Here is a 21,159-nt window from a genome sequence, read left to right on the forward strand (position 1 = left end):
ATCACTTCAGCCCTCTAATGACTGAGTGTGCAAGGTTGCAGTTCCAGTCTCTTTCTTAGTAGTTTTCCTAATTATAATAAATGTTGTGAACTTTAATGAACCAGCATCTACGAAACAAGCAAGTTTTATCCTATGTTATAGGTGTAAAGTCTGTATATAAGCTCTTGCTGCACAGTATCATTTGTACAGTAAATACCTGCCAATTATTTCCCAACATGAAGTCCCTAATTAGACAAATGAAATTTAATTGGCTTCTTTGAATCGGGGGTAGGGGAGGCTGCCTTTTTCACTGTATCCAGAGGAATGGTCATGAAAAACACCTGAATAAAAGCACTAAAGAGCCTGTGTGCCCCACAGTGATTTCTGAGGCTTCATTTCACATGCTTGTAAAGATCGAGTTATAAGCTTCCTTTGTGCAAGTTCCACTTTGTAAGTGGACATTGTGTTTTGATTATTTTGAACATGAAGTCACAAGGGACTTGTAATTAGAATTATTTTTGGTTGGAGTTGAAAATGTATTATAGTAGGGAAAAACCCCAGAGGAAGGTTTCTAATAGGATTTCACTGGATTTATTCGTTTGTGGGACAGACAGTCAATATTTGAGGTACAAAAAGTCAATAAAAGTAAAAAGCCCATTAATATCCAAAGTATGTTATAGGATGTGGCTTCACCAGCTAACTATTTGAATCTTTTTTTCAAAAAGAGCTACTAACTACTTTGAAAAACGTGCTGTCTGGGGAAATACCTTACTTTTTATCTTTTAAAAAAAGAGAGCTTCCCACTACAACTTCTTATCATTTACAGAATAATTAATACACAATGTAATTTAATCTTAAGAATTAAACACTGCATGCACAAACAAAAACAAACTGTTTAGCGGAAGCAAAAGATAAGACATCTATCCATCCCTTTGTTCATTATCTCTAACGTAGAGGAGAGAATCATTTTCTATTATGCTTTCAGAATACCATGTGTAAGGGGATGCTCAGCCACTGTAAAGCTCTTCCTGTCATGGCATAAGGGGGAGGGAAAGTGCTCTGTGGGGAAGAATGAAGTAAGAGAGGATTATGATGGATCAGAGTTCCACTACATGTGATGCCCTGCTGGGATATGATCTGAGCTCACACATCTAACAGAAGTAAGAGTAAGGCCCCCTTCTACTCTAACTTCCACAATGGCTCAGTGGCCAGGGTCTGGAAGTCATTGCTGATTCCCTGTGACTGCCTATGCACTCAGACACACTGGAGAATCAGGATCTCTGCTCCTTGACTAGATGAGTTATAACTCTTACTGTCTGATTTCCAGTACAAATACTCATATTTGTGAATTTAAAACTCACTTTTCCATGTATGTTCTCTAATATTAACTTAAAACTTCCCTCCTGTAAACTCATTTGCTCTGTCATCTATGGAAAGTGAACATGGAGAGTGAGAAAACAGTTAATGAAAATTCAGTTAATGTATTCATGTGAATATTCACCCCCCAAAAAATTGAGGTATTCGCCTGAGAGGTAAATTATCTATGTGGGATAAATTTCAAGCAGATGTTTTGTTCCTAACCACTACCACTGCTCTGCAGCCAGCCCCCTTCACTGTTCTGTTCTCTTTAAGAGAGCAACTGTGAAACTGAAATGAACTAACCTATTTTGCTCACATATTAATGGGGGGAAGGGATGGGAAGGTTCAAAAGTGCATAACTTCATATGGAATATGGGAATTACATGAAGCACTTTTGCATGTTTCCTGAGTCCTTTTCCTATGAACAAAAAAAAATCTTGATTTAGCAAATATAGCTGAATTGATTAATAATAAAACTTATTTGTAAAAGATGTCTGCCATGTTCTCACACACTATATTTTTCTTCATAAAATAGCTCTCAACTGCAGTAGTATCTAAGCATCATAGGATAAAGTAGCTCTAGATGATGATTTCTGAGAGATTCATCACTAAACTTTGATCTAGGATCCACCTTTCTCCAGAAATTTAAAACAACCTGACATCTATCCTCACCCCCCCACAAACATATACCGACAATTGCTAGCAGCCTCCTCATTGTCTGTCAATGTGCATTGTTGATCATCTTTGTTTTTCAAACATGACATGATGGTGCCTGTCATTTACAATTTGTTTTAATTATTCCTCAGGTCTCCTGTTATGGCTGGAGGTCTGTTTGCTGTGGACCGAAAGTGGTTTTGGGAGCTGGGTGGCTATGATCCAGGCTTAGAAATATGGGGAGGAGAGCAGTATGAAATCTCCTTTAAGGTAAGTCAAGTCACTTCCATTTAATAGTTACTTACTCTGTTTGGTATGACTCTAAAGGGTTGGGTTTTAGTTATCCGAACCTGGATTTTTGATGCGCTTTATCATCGTGTTGCCTTTATTCATACTGCGTATTGCTCCATAGTCAGACCTCATTCTCTACAATATTCCTCTGTTTTATAAGGAGTTTCCACTAATTTTAGTGGAAAATGCATACCACAGATCCCTGAGGCCATACAAAAGTCAAATAATTGCATATTTCAGGCCAGTTTTTCAATATCCCATGATCCACTAGTTGCATATTTGCTTTTGCATATGCCTACCTTATGTACACAAGTGTCCTTTGAGTGTGTGCATGCATTTTTTATGGCTTAAGTTGCTTGTTTGCCCATGTCTAGTTGACAGCCATATTAACTTCTACAAGCACATCAGGTACCTGTATGCACTAAGTAGGTGTATGGAAATGTACCTAATTTAGAATATGTAATGCATTATGTTCAAAGATAAGGTAACCAAGGAATTAAAGACTTCGCCTTTTAGCCTCTTCACCATAATAACTTTCTACTTATAGCTAGAGTTTCAGGGAATAGTCAAATGACACATCAACATTACAGTTCACATTTAGCTTCAGGATATTCCCAGCAGAGTTCTAAACTTCCACAAAGCACAACCCCAATTTACAACGGAAGAAATATAGTACATAAGTCATAGACTACATTGTACACCTAACTACATCTGAGTTTCAATGCTGGAGAGAACAAAGTATTGAACGAAATGCACAGAAGATAACCTAGCAAGTCTGTACTCCCAACTGCTAGGCTGTTTTTAATGGGTGTTCTTAGGAACAGCTAAATGACTTGCATAACTGTGTTGCTATCATGTTAATTTGAATCAGCTTTATATGAGAGCAAAATAAGATTGGAGGGCAAGAGAAACTCACAAGATAAATGGATGGACGGGTTGTTAGGATACACCAATCTGCATTCTGTATACTCAGGTTATTTCAGAAACAAATGTAAACTGCCACTAGTATCCATCACATCTCTGCCAGGCTCACATAAAAATTTTATTTGACCATTTCCCATATTCCTGTTGTTTGTCATTGTGAAGAATAAAATTGGAATGCAGTCCATTCCTCTTTGTGTAGAAACCATAGTAACGGCACTGGAAGTTCAGATATTAAATTGACCCAGCCTGTTTTGTTTAAGCGACAGATTTTTTGGAAACAACTATGTCACACTGGGTCCTATTTCAGTCGTATCTCCTCATTCATCTCATTACTGTATATTTACCTTAGGTTCCCTGTCCCTCCTTATTAGCGTTAAAAAAAACATTAAACAGGATTTTGTAGCATTTGACTAGAAGGAATAACAACTTTCTGTTTGTGGATGTTCAACAAAAGCAAAAAGGTTCCTGCTTTCCATGGAATAGTGAAAGGAAAAATAAGATCAGCAGAGAAAGAGAAAGCAACAGAGAAATACTTTTTGATATATAGGTCATTAACTGAGGCTATGTCTACACTACTGCTGGATCGACGCTCCAGCGATCAATGTACTGGGGGTCAGTTTAGCGGGTCTAGTGAATTGAATACCTGCCAAATCGACTGCAGATCACTCTCCGGTCAACCCTGGTACTCCACCCCGAATGAGAAGAGTAAGATAAGTCAACTGGAGACGCTTTCCCATCGACCCAGTGCGGTGTAGGCACCACAGTAAGCAGGGGTGAAAGTAAGTCAGGACACTTACCGGTACAGGGCCGGGGTGGGGCCTCAGGCAGAGGGGGTGGGGGCTGGGGGTCAGCATCCCCCAGCCAGCCCTTCCAGGCTGCCCGGGCCACACTACCCAGGGCTCCTGTGTTGATTTAAAGGGCTCAGGGCTCCAGACGCCGCTGCTGCAATAGATGCCCTTTTAAATCGCCAGCCCCAGGGCAGCCGCTCCCTTTGCCCCCCCCCCCCGGCCATCAGCAGTGGGGGGGGGGAGCAAAAGGGGCAGGGACATTAAAGCTCTGCAGGATCCTTTGCCACAACAGGATTTTAATGTTGCTGCTGCGGCAAAGGACAGTCCTTAAAGTGCTGCCGCGCTTTAATGTCCCTGCCCCTTTTGCCTCCCCTGTAGGCGGCTCTGCTGGTATGGACCCTACCTGTCTCATTGACTTCAGCACAAAGACATTTTGTAGGATCAGGTCCTTAATCAGGAATATTTTTCCCAAGAAGTCAGTACTGAACTAATAGCTGCGAAACATGATGTTACAGGGAGTGATGTGTCCCACAGATGCCAACTGTTGCATGAGATTTAAGCCTAACATTCTGACAATTTGTGACTGACAAAAGTTCTGTGGGATCTTTAATGAGAGTATAGATAATATCCTGGCCAAATGCCAGTTTGAGTAATTATATTTAGCCTACCTACAGTTTTCCTTGAAGTGTCAACTAGATATAGCATTCTTTGCACTTCCTGTCCCAAATGGCTCTGTAATATTGCTATGTGTTGTTAAACTGTTAGGTTTCACCTCAGACTTGACTGCATGTTAGTTAAAGGTCACAAAGTTGAAGATATGGAGTCAAATTTGAATTTTCCCATAGTTTGGGGTGTTCAGATCTAGCAGTTTGGTTCAGGCCCATCTCTAATTTCAGTGACAGATGAAGTGATCCCTATGTATTATTTATAAATCAGTTTGAATAAGGCTTTGTAATCACTCAGATTTTTTTAAAGTTTGCCTGACACTTGTTTCTCGGTTTGCAGGCGGCAACGTGGTTCCCTTTTGTTAGTGTCAGTCTCCATGTAACATCATCAAAAATGGCAGAAGTTATCACAGCTCTGATATCGTGTTGATTAACTGAAATTTCAGAATCAGAGTGTACCAGCATAATGGGTGTTTCTTGGGGGAGAGGGAACCATGCCTTGTGTCTTATACATATTAAGTCTTTAGAAAACAGTCTCCAGATTAATTTTTTAATTATCCAATAATGCTCAAAAACTGACCAACTCCAAGGCTGATTTTTGTTTTCAAGATTAATTGGGGCTTATTTTCTAATGTTCCCAGTCACGAGTACCAATAGTATCAGGCTATGTCTACACTACCACGGTAAGTTGATCTAAGTTACACAACTGAAGCTACATGAATAATGTAGCTGGAGTTGAGGTAGCTTAAGTTAACTTACTGTCAGGTATGAAAGTGAGCTGGTACGGGCCAGTATGGCGTACCAGTAAGAACCGCACCGGCCCATACCCAGCCAATAAATTATTGGATAATTTATTACAACACAAATGTTCTATGGGTAGGAATAAATAGGAATTTTACAACACAAACCTCAGACATTCCAACAAGTGAAAATAAAAATTCTAAAACTACTTGATATAGTAATTTGATTTGCTGTGCCTCTATTACACCTATGATCTTGTGTTTATGATTTCCTCACAGCTAAGCATTGTCAAGCCCAGTCAGCATGTGGATAAAAGATTTGCGTACTGCAATGATGTATTAATTTTTTTAATAAAAAATAATATATTTTGTTTTTCTGACAGTGTAACCCCAAGATCATTTTTTAATTAAAAAGATAGAGACTCCTGCTGATACTCTTCATCATGTGATAATATTTTTCACGCTAGTGAACAGCTGGAACTGGACAGATTAACAATGCCTCTTTTCAGTAACCAGTAGGTTACTGTAGGTTACAGTAGGTTTTTTGCGAATACAGACTAACACAGCTGCTACTCTGAAACCAGTAGGAAAGTGCTGTGTTTCCTATATTTACACCTGTTAGTAGAACAGAGCCCTGAGGTAGTCTTTTCCAAAATAAGTGTCCAAAATCTTCATAAGATAAAAGAGAAATGCATTTCCTGTGTTTGCAAAAAAACACTGTAAACTACGAATGGACATTGTAAATCATAGAGTGAAGAAAATTCTTAGTATGAAATACTGGCCTCATTGAAAGTGCTCACAGACTTCAATGATGCCAGGATTTTGGTCTTTGTGAGTTGCTAACACTCTCACTACACATGGATATAGACAATCATAAAATTGTTTGCCAAGTGGCAGGGTAGTGTTTTGTGTTTTAAAAGCTTTCCCCCAATAATTTTCAGTCTTTTAAGAGACATGTCTGTTTTGCCTGTACATTTAGCCCAACTCAGCAATAGGACCCAATAATGGTATCTAGCATATATATAAAACCAGATTGTGATATTCTTGTTTATATTAAATAGAACTTTACTAATGGTTTTATTCATTTCAGTGGGACCAGTTGTGGAATAAGATGTGACCCTGGATCCTACTCATAATGAGTAAGACTATCACAATCTATTCCATGGTGATTTGAGTTTTTTAAAAAAACAAACAAATCAACCCACCACTCACTAATCCATATAGTGTCCCTGTGAGGCTAATAAGTACAAATAATTTCATATGTATTGGAGCATAAGCTTTTGTGGGTGAATACCTACTTCGTCAGATGCATGTAGCGGAAATTTCCAGAGGCAGGTAGAAATATGCAAGCAAGAATCAGGCTAGGGATAATGAGGTTAGTTCAATCAGGGAGGATGAGGCCCTCTTCTAGCAGTTGAGGTGTGAACACCGAGGGAGGAGAAACTGCTTTTGTAGTTGGCTAGCCATTCCCAGTCTTTGTTTAATCCTGAGCTGATGGTGTCAAATTTGCAAATGAACTGAAGCTCAGCAGTTTCTCTTTGAAGTCTGGTCCTGAAGTTTTTTTGCTGCAGGATGGCTACCTTTACATCTGCTATTGTGTGTCCAGGGAGGTCCACCAACCTGAAGCATATTCTCACCAGCAACTATACACCACAGCATAGTAACTCTAACACAGGAACCAATCCATGCAACAAACCTCGATGCCAACTCTGCCCACATCTACACCAGCGATACCATCACAGGATCTAACCAGATCAGCCACACCTCACCGGTTCATTCACCTGCATATCCACCAATGTAATCTACGCCATCATGTGCCAGCAATGCCCCTTTGCTATGTACATCGGCCAAACTGGACGTCCCTACGTAAAAGGATAAATGGACAAAAATCAGATATTAGGAATAACAATATACAAAAACCTGTAGGAGAACACTTCAACCTCCCTGGACACACAATAGCAGATGTAAAGGTAGCCATCCTGCAGCAAAAAAACTTCAGGACCAGACTTCAAAGAGAAACTGCTGAGCTTCAGTTCATTTGCAAATTTGACACCATCAGCTCAGGATTAAACAAAGACTGGGAATGGCTAGCCAACTACAAAAGCAGTTTCTCCTCCCTCGGTGTTCACACCTCAACTGCTAGAAGAGGGCCTCATCCTCCCTGATTGAACTAACCTCATTATCTCTAGCCTGATTCTTGCTTGCATATTTCTACCTGCCTCTGGAAATTTCCGCTACAGGCATCTGACGAATTGGGTATTTACCCACGAAAGCTTATGCACCAATACGTCTGTTACTCTATAAGGTGCCACAGGACTTTTTGCCACTTTTACAGATCCAGACTAACAGGGCTACCCTTCTGATACTTAATAATATCATTTTATCGATGGTAAACCGTAGACACAGTGTAATTAAATGATACCGTAAAAGGGAACTGAGTTGGTGATAGATCCGCTATTTGAATTCTGGAATTTCTGGTTCCCAAGCCTGCACTCAGTACACTATATCATGCTGTCTCACTTTCCTTTTCCCTGTTTTACTGTAATGTCTTGCCATTCAGAAGCCTCATATATTCTAGGGAATTTTTGCAATAACTTCCTAACATAGTTAACACTGGTTCAGCTCCAGAAGCAATATTGGGAGCTCTTGTGTACACTGGTCATTGGCTGCTGTTGCTGTTTTAAGAACTGTTCTCTCATTCTTCTAAAAAGATCTAAGTGACACTGGGTGAATTTTGGCTCCTGTTGAAGCAAATTGCAAACTCCCATTGATTTCAATAAGGCCAGGCTTTCAATCCTAGTGTTTAAAATGCTGGTGGCAGCCAGTGGCCATTTACAGCAGAGATCCCAGTTCTGGTACCCCTGAAATAATGTTAGGAATATTCAGAGGATTTTTTTTTAAAAGTTTCCTTTGTTAGTATAGATAGAGCTAGGAATGGGCTTCCAGGAAGCTGTTTCTCTTACTAGCTGGAATAGGCCAGAATCAGCCTTGGAAATGTATATGTACAATCCTTTCATCGATTTTTATTTGAAACACATCATAAAACTAACATTTCATGATTATACCTTCTCTATTTTAGAACTATTTATTTAGTTTGTGAGCAAATTTAGTGCACATGAAAGCAAAGAACTAACACCACTGCTTAGACTAAGGTATAGCTCAGACTAGCACTGTGCAAGCATTGCAATAGGGTCATACAGATCCAGCATTGAATCTCACTGCTGACTTGGTTTCCCCTTCTTGGACTTCTTAAAAATTGCATAGAGACTCTTGTAATCTGGAATCTGCTTTATTAAAACTTCACAGTCCAAATGTCAACTGAACTAAAGTCTTTCTCTAACTCTGCAATTTCTTGGCCTCATGCTGACTGTAAAGTTCTCTCACAAATCCCAGGTCCTGCTGCCTGGCATTTCCTCAGCCCTCCTCCACGAAGGCTTCTGCCTCTCTTAAGGTTTCTGCCAATCACTGTAAGTAGCTCCAGCAACATCTCTAGCCACATTCTTTCCCCTGACCTAGGCTCACCTGCAGGAACTGACTTGCTTTCTGCAGGGCTTTCTCTCTCTGAGCTGTTTCTTAGTCTTATAAGCCAAGAACCAGGTAGTCTGCAGGCTATCTGATCCATGGCATCACCTGGGAGGCAGCTAATTAGTCACAATTAGTGATACTAATTCGTTAATTTTGGAGAGTTTTCAATGCCTGTGGCTTTACCGCACACAAATGCTGCAAAATATACAAGGAATACTCCTATAATCCACATTGATCAAATAAGACAGCTAGGTTTATGTTGGAACCACTATTGTCCAATAAACCGTATGTTCAGAAATTTAACTAGAGGTTGGTCTTTCTACAGAAAAATACTTCAGTGTAATCTGTTCTACGTGAAACTGTCAATTAACCCCTTCATAGCACTCCAGTTAGGTATTTAATAAAAAGCAAATTACAAATGCCATGCAAATGTATGTTTTCACTACACATGATGCAATAAACAACCTAAAATGCCAGTCTTGCATCTCAACAGTTAAGTTGTTGGGCAAATCTGTAAAATCCCAATGGTTCCAAGAACGGAAAATGAAGGCAGTTATCTTGACGGGGTTGCTATGGGGTGTACATTTGTGTGAAATGGGTCCTTTGCCGGTGGCGAGGAGCAGAGCAGTGTCCAGCCCGGTGGTGTTTACTGGAGCCCTCTGCAGTATTTCTAAACCCTGAGCTTTCAAAAATAGTGAGTCAGGATCCAAAAATATATGATATTGGCTTAAAAATAATAAAATTGGGATCTCTTTATTTGGTTTCCTTGTTCTGAGCCTTCAATGGGTCATGTTTTCCAGCTTCTCGCTACAATAATAGGGGTAGAAACTTCCTTTTATTAACATATTCAGAGGCTCTCAAAATCAGAGGACTCCAGGAACTGGGCTTTTAAGTAAAATATTAAGCTTAATGAGATTCATGGTCAGGGCACAAGAGTTGTTTATGCTGCATCTTGTTGATGCAGGTTACCTCAGGAAAGAGCCACCTCACACAGCAGTGGGCACAGCGCTGCTTCTTTGTAAGTGAGCTATGCCTGGGCCCTCTCCTCTCAGCAACGTACATAGTAATCACTTCGCTTCCCTTCCCCCACCCCCACCAATTGCAAATCATGTACCTTTAGGCCCACGATTTACTACCTAGTTATTAAATTTATATTATTAGTTTTCTCTCGTTTTCTTTCTTCCATTTTCATAAAGTAACATGATTCTTGCAAAAAAAAAAAAAATAGGGCTGCACAAATCAATAGAAAATACACTGCAAGGAAGAATTCTGGTCGTTTCCTGAATGTTCAAAAGTCTCTCTGGGGTCACTCCACCATACCCTTAAAATGGGCATCCATTAATTCCCTGTCCCTCTGTGCTCTTCCAGTCTTGGGCTCCTCCTTGTCCCTTCTCCATGGCACTCTGCAATTGGAAGGATTGCTCTTTTATTTGTACAACCACATCTATCAAACTCATTCTCCCGCATCTTCCAATTCACAGCTCCAAGCCCATGAGTCCTTTCCTTTATATTTATTTGTACTACAGTAGCACCTAAGGGTCCCAACCAAAACTCTGGCCCCATTGTGCTAGGCACTGTACTTACACATAGCAGATAGTCCCTGAACTGAATTGCTTACAATCTACATAGACAAAGAGTGGGAGGTGAGGCACAAAGAAGTTAAGGGCTTGCCCAAGTCTCTCAAAGTCTGTGGCAGAGCCAGGAAATGAACTCATATCAACCAAGGCCCAGACCAGTGCCTTAACCATCAGACCACTGCATCCTCTCTTTTCAAGCTTGCCTTTATGCCTTTCTCTTTGACCCTCTCAATGAAGTGCTCTGTGATGCTCTATAGGAAGGAGTACAGATGCATACAGCTGTGGTCCCGTCATCTCAAAAAAGATATACTGGCATTAGAAAAGGTTCCGAAAAGGGCAACTAAAATGATTAGGGGTTTGGAATGGGTCCCAGATGAGGAGAGATTAGAGGCTAGGACTTTTCAGCTTGGAAAAGAGGAGACTAAGGGGGGATATGATAGAGGTATATAAAATCATGATTTTATGATATTATAAAATCATGGTGTGGAGAAAGTGAATAAGGAAAAGTTATTTACTTGTTCCCATAATATACGAACTAGGGTCCACCAAATGAAATTAATGGGCAGCAGGTTTAAAACAAATAAAAGGAAGTTCTTCACACAGCGCACAGTCAACCTGTGGAACTCCTTGCCTGAGGAAGTTGTGAAGGCTAGGACTATAATAGAGTTTAAAAGAGAACTGGATAAATTCATAGAGGTTAAGTCCATTAATGGCTATTAGCCAGGATGGGTAAGGAATGGTATCCCTAGCCTCTGTTTGTCAAAGAGTGGAGATGGATGGCAGGAGAGAGATCACTTGACCATTACCTGTTAGGTTCACTTCCTCTGGTGGACCTGGCATTGGCCACTGTCGGCAGACAGGATACTGGACTGGATGGACCTTTGGTCTGACCCAGTATGGCTGTTCTTATGTTCTTAAGGAGGTGGTAAACTATAATTTAGTGCAGTGTTTCCCAAATGGTAGGAGCCAACCCACCCATGGATGACAGGAAGGTTCAAGATGGGTTGCCACATCCAGGTCCACATTAACCCATCACTGGGCCCTAGGCAAATACACTTCTACCAGGGTGTGGGGGAAGGTTGAAAGCGGGCCCATCCCACGTTCAGCCCTCAGTTGGGTCACAGCACCACTCAGGTTTGGTCTGGCTGGAACACACTCCCCACCCTGCCTCTCCCCACCAGGGGCTTCTCTCTGCATCAAACTGGATTAGGGTTTCAGTGCCAGAGTAGAGGGTGCATATGTATAATGGCAGATTACCAAAAAGACACAATGCTGTTGGTTTCAGAGTGGTAGCCGTGTTAGTCTGAAAATATTCATCATAAAATATTCCTGTTCTGAGCTTTCTAAATTAAATTGACTTGTTTTGTTGGGGGGAGGGTTATTTTATCTTGGCTACAGCTCATATTCATTGCTATTATACGAGACATTAGAGATCTTGAGAATTTTATTTTTTGCTAGTTAGGCCAATGGAGGCATCAGTATTGTGATAGCATTTGGGAGATCCACAACAGCAGAATTCCTTTTATGGTGCACTAGAGGTCTGTAATATTTAACACATAAGATTTCAAGTTGTTTCTCCAATTTCTGACAGCATTTAGCATAGGTGACATAAAAATACACATTCTAAAGACAAGGTTCACAGCATTGATCTTCCCAAGAAAATATAAAAATTCCATTAGTCATTCTGAAGCTAAAAGATAAACAGGAACAACTGCTAAGTGTCCTGCAAGCCAGCCTGAGATTCATTCCAATTATGCTACAAAATGCACCTCAGGTGCAGCACAGCACTTTCGAATTAAGTTTTATATCTATCAAATATAAGCCTAACATGCAGTGTTATTTCCTCCCAATTGTTATTGCCTCAGTGTATCTGATAGCCTTTTTCTAATTCCTTTTCTTTTTTATTGATCTCCTGCAGCATCAAGAAGATGCAATATATGTGTACTTCAACTCTCATTACATATGTTACAGTAATAAAGCACCTAGATAGATTTCTGCTTCCTCACATTATGTATGTGCTCCATGAAAGGGAGCTGATCTTCCACTAAGTTTATCTGCTAGGCTGTCATATTTTCCAGGGACCAGCCTTAATCCTTTTATTGTCTTTCCATGCCCTAGAAACATTGTTGCAATAAAAATTAATAGTAATTGTAAATGAGTGGTTTCCTCCCGGGCACCACCTTGTGGCCTCAGGGCAGCCCCTCGCTGCCTCACATTCCCTCTTGGCTAACCCAAAGGACTCCACTTCAGGCTCCTACTTAACCAATACTGCTCCTGGGAACCAGTTTATTACAAAAATCTTGTGCAAATCATCTATAACAAAACTCCCAAAACATAGTTCATAACACTCCGTTCACATGGTCCTTGTTCTCACCGTACCCCAGTGTCTTCCATCACAGCTTAGGCTCCTATCTGTCCTTTGCCAGGCCGACCACTCTAACCGTTCCTTCTAGTGCGCAAGCCTGCCTTTCCCAGTGGGAAGTCTTGCAGCCTGTCTGCTGGGAGCATCCTTACCAGGGGAGCAACCCTCAGTTCCTGTGGCGCTCTCGCTGTTTCTCTGGGTCCAGCTCTCCAGCAAGGAGATATCAGCGGGTAAGCCCCTCCTCTGCTCCCCCTTCATTCAGTACTCTCTGGCCCTTGTCTCCAGCTCTCCATCTTAGAGCTTGCAGGAACCTCCCTCTGCTGCTCCCCCTAACTTCAGCCCTCTCCAGTCCTGGCTCAGGGACACCAGCTGGCAAACTCCTCTTGCTTCTCTCCTACCTTCAGCCATCTCCCAGGAGCCATCTTCTGTGTCTGGCCACTCTCTTCTCCTATCTGATTCAGTTCTGGTTTGACTCCTGACTGACATTTTATAGATCCCCCAGCTGCTGCCCCAGGCTTTGAATTGGCTGGGATCAGCTGGGATCATCTGGACTGAAACAGGAGATCTGAGCCCAGTTTCAGGCCAGCTACTGTATTACAGTAATAAATAATATTAACTTACTTGTATAGTGCCATCAGTGTGCTAGGTTATTTGCAGTCAGGTATAGTCCCTACTCCAAAGAGCTTACAGTTTGACAACATGACATACAGTCAAAGGATTGTCAGGAAGGGGAATAATGGAACATGAAGGAATGGTGAAGTTAACCACATCTTGTTAGTTTCATTATTTCTTTATGTATTTTTGTATGTTTGTGCACATGTTTTTCAGTAAGTTAGGAGAGTTGAGAGTGGATGGACAAGGGTTTAAGGGCCTTGATGAGATGTTTTAAGAAAGGGCTTGTAGGAGGAGAACAGTTTAAGCAAGGTGAACCTGCGAGCCACCTCAGAGTGAAAACCTGTCAGTTTTAACTATTGTTTTTTCAGACTTTTGTGAGCAGTCATGAAGCTGACAAGAATCAAGTCACTTTTTGTTTTCTGCTGTAGCTGGGAAAAAAACAGACACAACAGCCAGCAGGCAGTAGAGAAGACCTGGAAAATGAAAAAGGTTTGGTGAGATGGATTCAGAAATGACAAACAGGGGAGTTGTAGAGTAATGGAAATATTTCCATTTCAGTAGCCAGAATGTTGAGGAAGCAGAGAGAGAGCTAGAGTTGCAGTTGAGTAAAAGAGAACCCTCCTCTTCATAGCAACTGGGAGGCTACAGGATAGGAGGTGAGAATAGAGAGGGAATGCTCCTTCTCTGTTCCAAAAGTTATTATTTTCAGTGGGTGGGGCTTCACATTTATTAGGCACATGCTAGCTGGAGGCTGATAGAGAAGATGGTGCCCCTGAACACCAATCAGGGAGAGCGCTGTGGTGGTAACTGTTCCCTTACTCAGCTGCTGCACACAATGTGTGTTCCCCATTGCAGAGTTCACCCTACCCAGCAAAATCACCATTATCCTATATCTTGGCTCTACATGTCTACATAGACCTTCACTTTTCCTGTTACTGTCCTGACTTAAGGTGACCATGATGCTGAGGTGATCAGCATGCTGGGTTCTCTATTTGTCTCATTAGTCTGCCAGCACTAATTTGTTGTACCTTTTGGTCTTGTATGAATTTGAATGCATGCTGTTGTGTTCACTGTAAGCTGGGGAAGTTTTACTAGACATCCTCTGAGCACTTTTGCAATCTGCTCTCTGGGAGGAATATTTAGAATAGCCAAAGGGCATAACAACAGGTGTCTTAACTATGCTACCTTTTCTGATGATGTATGCTACATATTCCTATCGTTAATTATCTGGTTTCCACACATCCCACATTGTTTATTCAGTGAGAACATAACAGCTCTGGGGTAAATTCCTGGCTCTACTGAAATAATGACAAAATTCCCATTGAGATCAGTAGGACCAGCATCTCACTGCTGTTGTCTGTGTATTGTGTTCTACTTTTCCTTAGATCACAAGCACATTTTTCTCTCTGCCTCATGTGTACAGAACACACTGAATGCAGAAACTGGGCCTTTTGCATGTGGATATGCATATGCAGAGACTGAACCTTGCAACATGGAAGCTCTGACAAGATTCTGGGAGATGTAGCATCATGTCTTTTTTTTTTTTACTCTGATATTAATTATATTATGTCTTGTCTTTCATGCCTCCTTACTGAGTTCTTCATTGTCTCCAGAGCGATCCCTCCAGATGTTTATGAAGTATACTATTGCAGCTTCCACACAGTGTCAATAGAGAACATACTGTCATAGTGACCATGCTTGACTTCTCAGTGAAGCTAGGTGTCTTTATATGCTTTCCTAGTTGATTACAGAATGCAGATGCTGCAGAGTAACATTTAGGGAATAGGAGAACTCTTAAAAGGTCAAGTTCTTCTACTCTAGAACTTTTCCCAAAGTTTGACTATTTCCCCCACATAATCTACAGTAACTCCTCACTTAACGTTGTAGTTATGTTCCTGAAAAATGTGACTTTAAGCGAAACGATATTAAACGAATCCAATTTCCCCATAAGAATTAATGTAAAGGGAGGGGTTAGGTTTCAGGGAATTTTTTTTTGCCAGACAAAAGGCATTATATACATTTTAAACAATTTTAAACAAGCAATTTAATACAGGTATAGTGTGCAAGCACAGGCATCGACTTTGCCGTGAGGCTCAATCCTCGGCCCGCCCCTCCACCCCTTCCTCTAAGCCCCCACACTTAACCCGCCTCCGCTCCATCTCCTCCCACTTTTCTCTGCATGCCACGTCCTAGCTCCTACCCCATCCCCCCAGCCTCCTGAACGCCGCAAACCAGCTGATTGTCATGGGCAGGAGACAGGGAATGGGCCCTCCCTCCCCTGCCTCGTGCCTGTGGCAATCAGCTGGTTTGCGGCGTTCAGGAGGCTGGGGGGAGGCTGCATGCCGTGTCCTCACTCCTCCCCCCTCCCTCCTGAACACCGCAAACCAGCTGATTGCCACAGGCAGGAGGCGGGGGGGGGGGCAGGGGAAGGCGCTGATCCATGGGGTCCGCCGGCAGGCAGGAGGTGCGGGGAGATAGGGGGGGCTGCCAGTCATGGACAAAGCAGGCAGCCAAAAGACATTATAGGGGAGCATTGCACAACTTTAAATGAGCATGTTCAGTAATGGAGCAGGGACGTAATATCGAAACAACGTTAAGCGAAAAGACATTAAGTGGGGAGTTACTGTACCATGAAAATGTGGGGGAGGAAGTGAGGGTTCATGGAAATTTTGCACTGTACAAAAACAGTTTTTCTAACTAACCTAGATAACAAAAGAGTCTTAATCACAAACCTTTTGCTCTTCAAACCTCCAAGAACTGAGTAACAGCATTACTCCATGGCTGCAGTTCTCTGTTTGTAAGACTCTGTTGTTCTGTTGCTAATGGTTTCCTCCTTCTCTTTCTGCACATGGGGGTGGTTTGCTTGCTGATGATCTCACAGGTTGGAGGCTGAAAAAGCTGAGACTGCAAGTGCTCTGTACAGAACTAGTGCGGAATAGTAGGTGTTCTGCTTACAGAACAATTTGCAGACTCAGGGAGCTAAGAAAGTTGTTTTGCCAGGATTATGAAAAGCAAAGTGATTTTACTATTTGACATATTCAGCAGACTGCTGCATGATTGTGGTAGCCCCAGCACTAGGTCTACAAGTGCATTTTGAACCCTTAGAGTGTGATTAGTTTTAAAACCTATTTATATGTTTTGCTATCCTATTTACTGTCGTCTCTGATGCTCCCACTGACTTGTTAGTAGAAAGTCAAAATACACTCATTAACATCAGTATGTTTATCCTACAAGTATGTTGATCCATTTTGCCAGCCTACCATATTAGTAGTCTGGTTAGCTGACAAACTGAAGTACACCAGTTCTCATGTCACCGAAGTATATAAAGTCATGTCTATCAGAGTTGCTGGGCTGGTTTCCACTGTGACTATTGCATGATTCAGTCTCCCTCTCTGACAGAATCATCTGTTAAAAACAAGCAATATTGAAGCCCTTGTGAAGAGTGAAATTGCTCATCGCTCATCATCCTGTAGCACACGCATCTGTGGCTTGATTTTCAGAGGTGCTGTGCACTTACAGCTTCCACTAACTTCAATTAGACTTCTGATTGCTCAGCACTTTTGTAAATCAGGCCCTTAAACATTGAAAATGAATATTCCAGTTGGCGCACTTTCTTTCCGTATCAGAAGCTTGCACTAAAGATGACACACAAATGACTTATGCCACTTTCTGTATATATATGAATTTGGGTAGATAATCTATTTTGATATTTCTGTTTCAGTTTTTCTTTAGAAAAGTACATCCTAGTAAAGAACCAAGCCTTGTACTGATTATATACTGTAGATTGTAGGCCAAGGGTCCTGAGTTTAACTTCTAAATTATCACCTGATAGGTACGTTTAACTGTATATTGCCAATATGAGACCACTTTTTGAAAATTTGGCCTTTTTGGAATTAAGAATGTAATTAGTTAATTTAATTAGGAGTATTCAGAATTTGGAAATTCTTGGATAAAGACATCTTGTTTATATTGTAAAAAGCATTATTGGTAGACACAGTAGCTACTATTCTTTATAATTTATGTTGTTCTTTTTTAATGTGATCTCTTTTTGTAGTGAGATCCGAAGTATCAAAACATGGATTTTCCTTCATCTTTCATTCCTAGCTATTCAGAATGAAATAGGACTGTCACTAAGAGGGATCATTGCAGAATGATTTCTGGATTTTATCTTCTCTGCTGGCATTCAGTTGTCACTGTTTGTTTCCTTTTCAGGTTTGGATGTGTGGAGGTGGCATGTTTGATGTTCCATGTTCTAGAGTTGGACACATTTACAGGAAGTACGTCCCTTATAAAGTTCCATCTGGAACCAGCCTGGCACGAGTGAGTAGCTGCTCGTTGAAATTTTCCTTCTTTAAAGTGGTCTTTAAGTTGTCAGTCACTTCACTCCTTGTGGATCGATTTCTTTATTTAGAATAAAACAATCAAATTCTCCATTTCTCTGACTAGCATATAATGTGCTATTACTTTTGTAATTGCGACCTTCTAAAGGCAAGGCTTCCAAGAACAAAACAGTGCTCAGTAAAAAATAAATTTAGAGACTTCAGAACAGAGGCATATTACTTTCACATTCATTCAAAAGAATATATGAATTACCTGAAGCACAGGACTGCCTTTTAAACACTCACTGTGATTGTCAGTCATGGTTTTATAAGCAAAATCTGACAAGTCACTGGGAATTTGATGGTTGATTTTTAGGCAGGATTTTGATCAGTCAGCAAATTAATCCAGCAGCCTACATCTTGTGAAAGGAATATTCTTTGGAACAAAAGAATTGATCAGCAGTGATTTAAAAGACTGGTTATAACCTCTGTAAGGACTATAACCACCTTGTTACCATGAGAGAGTAGGGAACCATGAGATCACAATACTCTTTCAAAGAGATTAAGCATCTCTATATCCATGAGGTTTTCCTTCTTTAGAGGAAATGGACCTATGAAAACTATAAGTTTCTTGAGAGAAATGAGGGGCTTGTTCAAGAAATGTCAAAAATGGGAAATTAAGGGCACTACTGTGACTTCCAGGCAAAATATTAGTATTTATTAATCCTTAATTTTAATCTTTTTCATTTAAAATGTTACCAGATGGTTCATTTTTATTTCCATTTTTAGAACATAAAATGGCATAAATATTGGTGTTTGCTTATCACCATAGGGAACATCTTATGAATCATATTTTTTCTTAATAATGAAAATATGTATGAATGAAAAATAAGTCTCTTGCTTTAAGGAGGAGAAGCTCTTGACATCTGTGCTTCAGGATTACACCCACTATAATGATTCCACAGCCTAGCAGACCATAAGCCTAATAAGAGAGACAAGAAATGAATTCTACCCTATCTACCCTATCTGCTAACTGCATGCAGTCAAGTTGCCTTTCAGCTAGTTAAAGTAAGAGAGAAAGCCCTGCCCTGGAAGAGCATGCGTGCTGACAGTAAGCACAGCAAGTGAGAGCCCTAATATGTGATGCAATACGGAACATGAGTGAGTTGATAAGGTAGTATACAAATAAACCAAGAGCCACTCTAAATGCTTTAAACATACTGTAGGAAATGTTGTTAAATCTATGCCTCCACTAAGAATAATTCCGTCTTGTTCATTCTCTCAGTTTTTCCAGGAAGATGACTTTCCAGAAGTCCTCTTTACATTGTAGTGACTTGTCTCTTGCTATTGGAACCCAGAGAGACATTAGATAAACACCTTAAAACTGGAGATTTGAACATGAGTTTCTTTTCTCCCTATTGCACTAAAACAGAACAGAATATTTGGATGGCTAGAAAGCTCTCTACTATACGTTAATAATGCCATCTTTTCTATCTGAGTATTATAAGTTCAACCGTTAATTAGCTTCTACAAAACCCCTGCAGCCATGATGGCTAATCTGGATTCATTAGGCGAAATAGTCCTCTCCTCTGCCTTTCTGTTTGTAATAAGGCAGCTATGAAATATTACATTAAAATTCTCCATATCCTGCAGAATAGAGTTCCTGACCATGCACAGGATGATTGCCTGGCACCATTCAGAATTGATAAGCATGTTATGGGGAAAGAGCTGGTGCCCTAATGGGGAACATTCCATCCTTCCTGTTTGACGAATGGGTCCTAATACATTGCTTGATATTTAGGGGAACCTCTTGGTAGACATTTGTTTGAAGGGGAATTTGAGTCATTAAGCTTCCAGGCTTACTTGTAGTAGGCTATCTTAAATAGTACTGCTGCTCTTAGGGTGTAATGTTAACTTGAGTCAGGGACACCTAGAGCATATGGATAGGCCTACTCCCTTTTTAGCATTCATATCAATCTAAATAAATAATCTGTCAATCAAGGAAGAGCATTCAGCCCCTGATCCAGCAAAGCAATTCAGCATGGGCATAACTTTATCCCCATTGACTGATCAAAGTCCAAAAGATAAACAAAGGTTTGGGGAGACAGTCCAAAACTAAAGCAGTTATCAAGATCATATATAGTCTTTTAAGGAACAGGGAAGCCCCACCTTACTGAGCTAGTCTCCCTATGATTCTGAATCAACTGCCTTATATGAAGGTATTAACTAAGTGGGCACACACAGAGATGATCTGGATGCTGCAGGTGTTTTTGTGTGTGTTTTGTTTTCCCTTCAGATGCTTCATTTAAAACTGCTCTCCAGTTCAAGATCATGTGAGATTGGTCTCACAGTTCAGGGCAATTGCACCTGTATTTTCCCCACAGTGGTTGAGCAAGGTCACCCACTCCCAGCTTCCCACTCCCCAGCCATTGCTTTTCTGGATGGAGACCTGTGCCCCTTAACCTTTTAAATACGGTATTCCCAGGGTGCACAGTTCCCTGCCTTCATTGATAGGTTGCCCAAGGACATCTGCTTCCTTTCTCTTCAGCGACTGATAACAGAGTGATTGTCAATAGTTATAAGTTACCCCACAGCACTTCCTATGCAAGCCTACTTTATTCTTAAGGTAAAAAGCATAATAGAGAAAACATATTAAAAACAATAAAAGAACCTGCATAGTTTCTAATAAATTTACTAGAATTAATCCCATGGATTCTAGCAGGCCCAGTCCTTCCTACCCTACCCAAAGGACTTGGGTCCTGTCCATTTGCTAGGTCAGGAAGAAGGCCCTGACCCAATTTAAAGCAAGACTATTTATCAAAAAACCCTTTCTTTGTCTGTCAGTCTCTGGAGAGTCCAGTTTGAACTAGTATGTGTGCACCAGTGGCTTCTCTGGAGATGTTATAACCTGAGTGAATTGGTCTAGTTGTCATCCCCTTCCAAGCTCTCCTATTTATCCTTCCCCTGGAAATACATACAATTCCACAATTGTTTTCAATGCAACAAACTCCAGATATGTTAAAACTAATTCAATAAGGTTTAACTTAATTCAATAAAGTTCATTCAGGATATTGTAGGAAATTGTCAGTTTGTCACATCTCCCTCCCACAGAAGTAGGTGTAACTAGGGTGCTGACTGGCAATTTAGGGGAACCCAATGACTTATTGCCTGGACAGGTTTATTCCCTGGATGGCCCATACTGGAGGCACAGTAAACACAGGCATAGCCCTGACCCACTATGCCGCAGTGAAAAGCCCTGACCCACTAGTGAAAGTCTCCCAGTGCAAGTATTGCATAGGACAGCCATAGGCTTCCCAACAAAAGCATCTCTCAGGCATCAGCATGGAGGACATGCAGACTG

At 40.9% G+C, this 21,159-nt stretch overlaps 1 protein-coding gene across 5 annotated transcripts in view; it reads left to right on the forward strand.

Moving 5' to 3' along the window:
- The window catches only part of GALNTL6 (polypeptide N-acetylgalactosaminyltransferase like 6), a 934,158-nt gene that overhangs the window by 837,052 nt on the left and 75,947 nt on the right, over window positions 1–21,159 (forward strand). For all 5 annotated transcript variants that reach the window (XM_038398387.2, XM_043513416.1, XM_038398385.2 and 2 more), the window contains exons 8-9: window positions 2,145–2,262; window positions 17,692–17,799. In XM_038398387.2, coding sequence (XP_038254315.1) covers window positions 2,145–2,262; window positions 17,692–17,799 — 226 coding nt within the window. The remainder of the gene's footprint in view (window positions 1–2,144; window positions 2,263–17,691; window positions 17,800–21,159) is intronic.

Source organism: Dermochelys coriacea, chromosome 4, assembly GCF_009764565.3.
Source record: "Dermochelys coriacea isolate rDerCor1 chromosome 4, rDerCor1.pri.v4, whole genome shotgun sequence".
In the NCBI taxonomy this organism is placed as follows: domain Eukaryota; kingdom Metazoa; phylum Chordata; order Testudines; family Dermochelyidae; genus Dermochelys; species Dermochelys coriacea.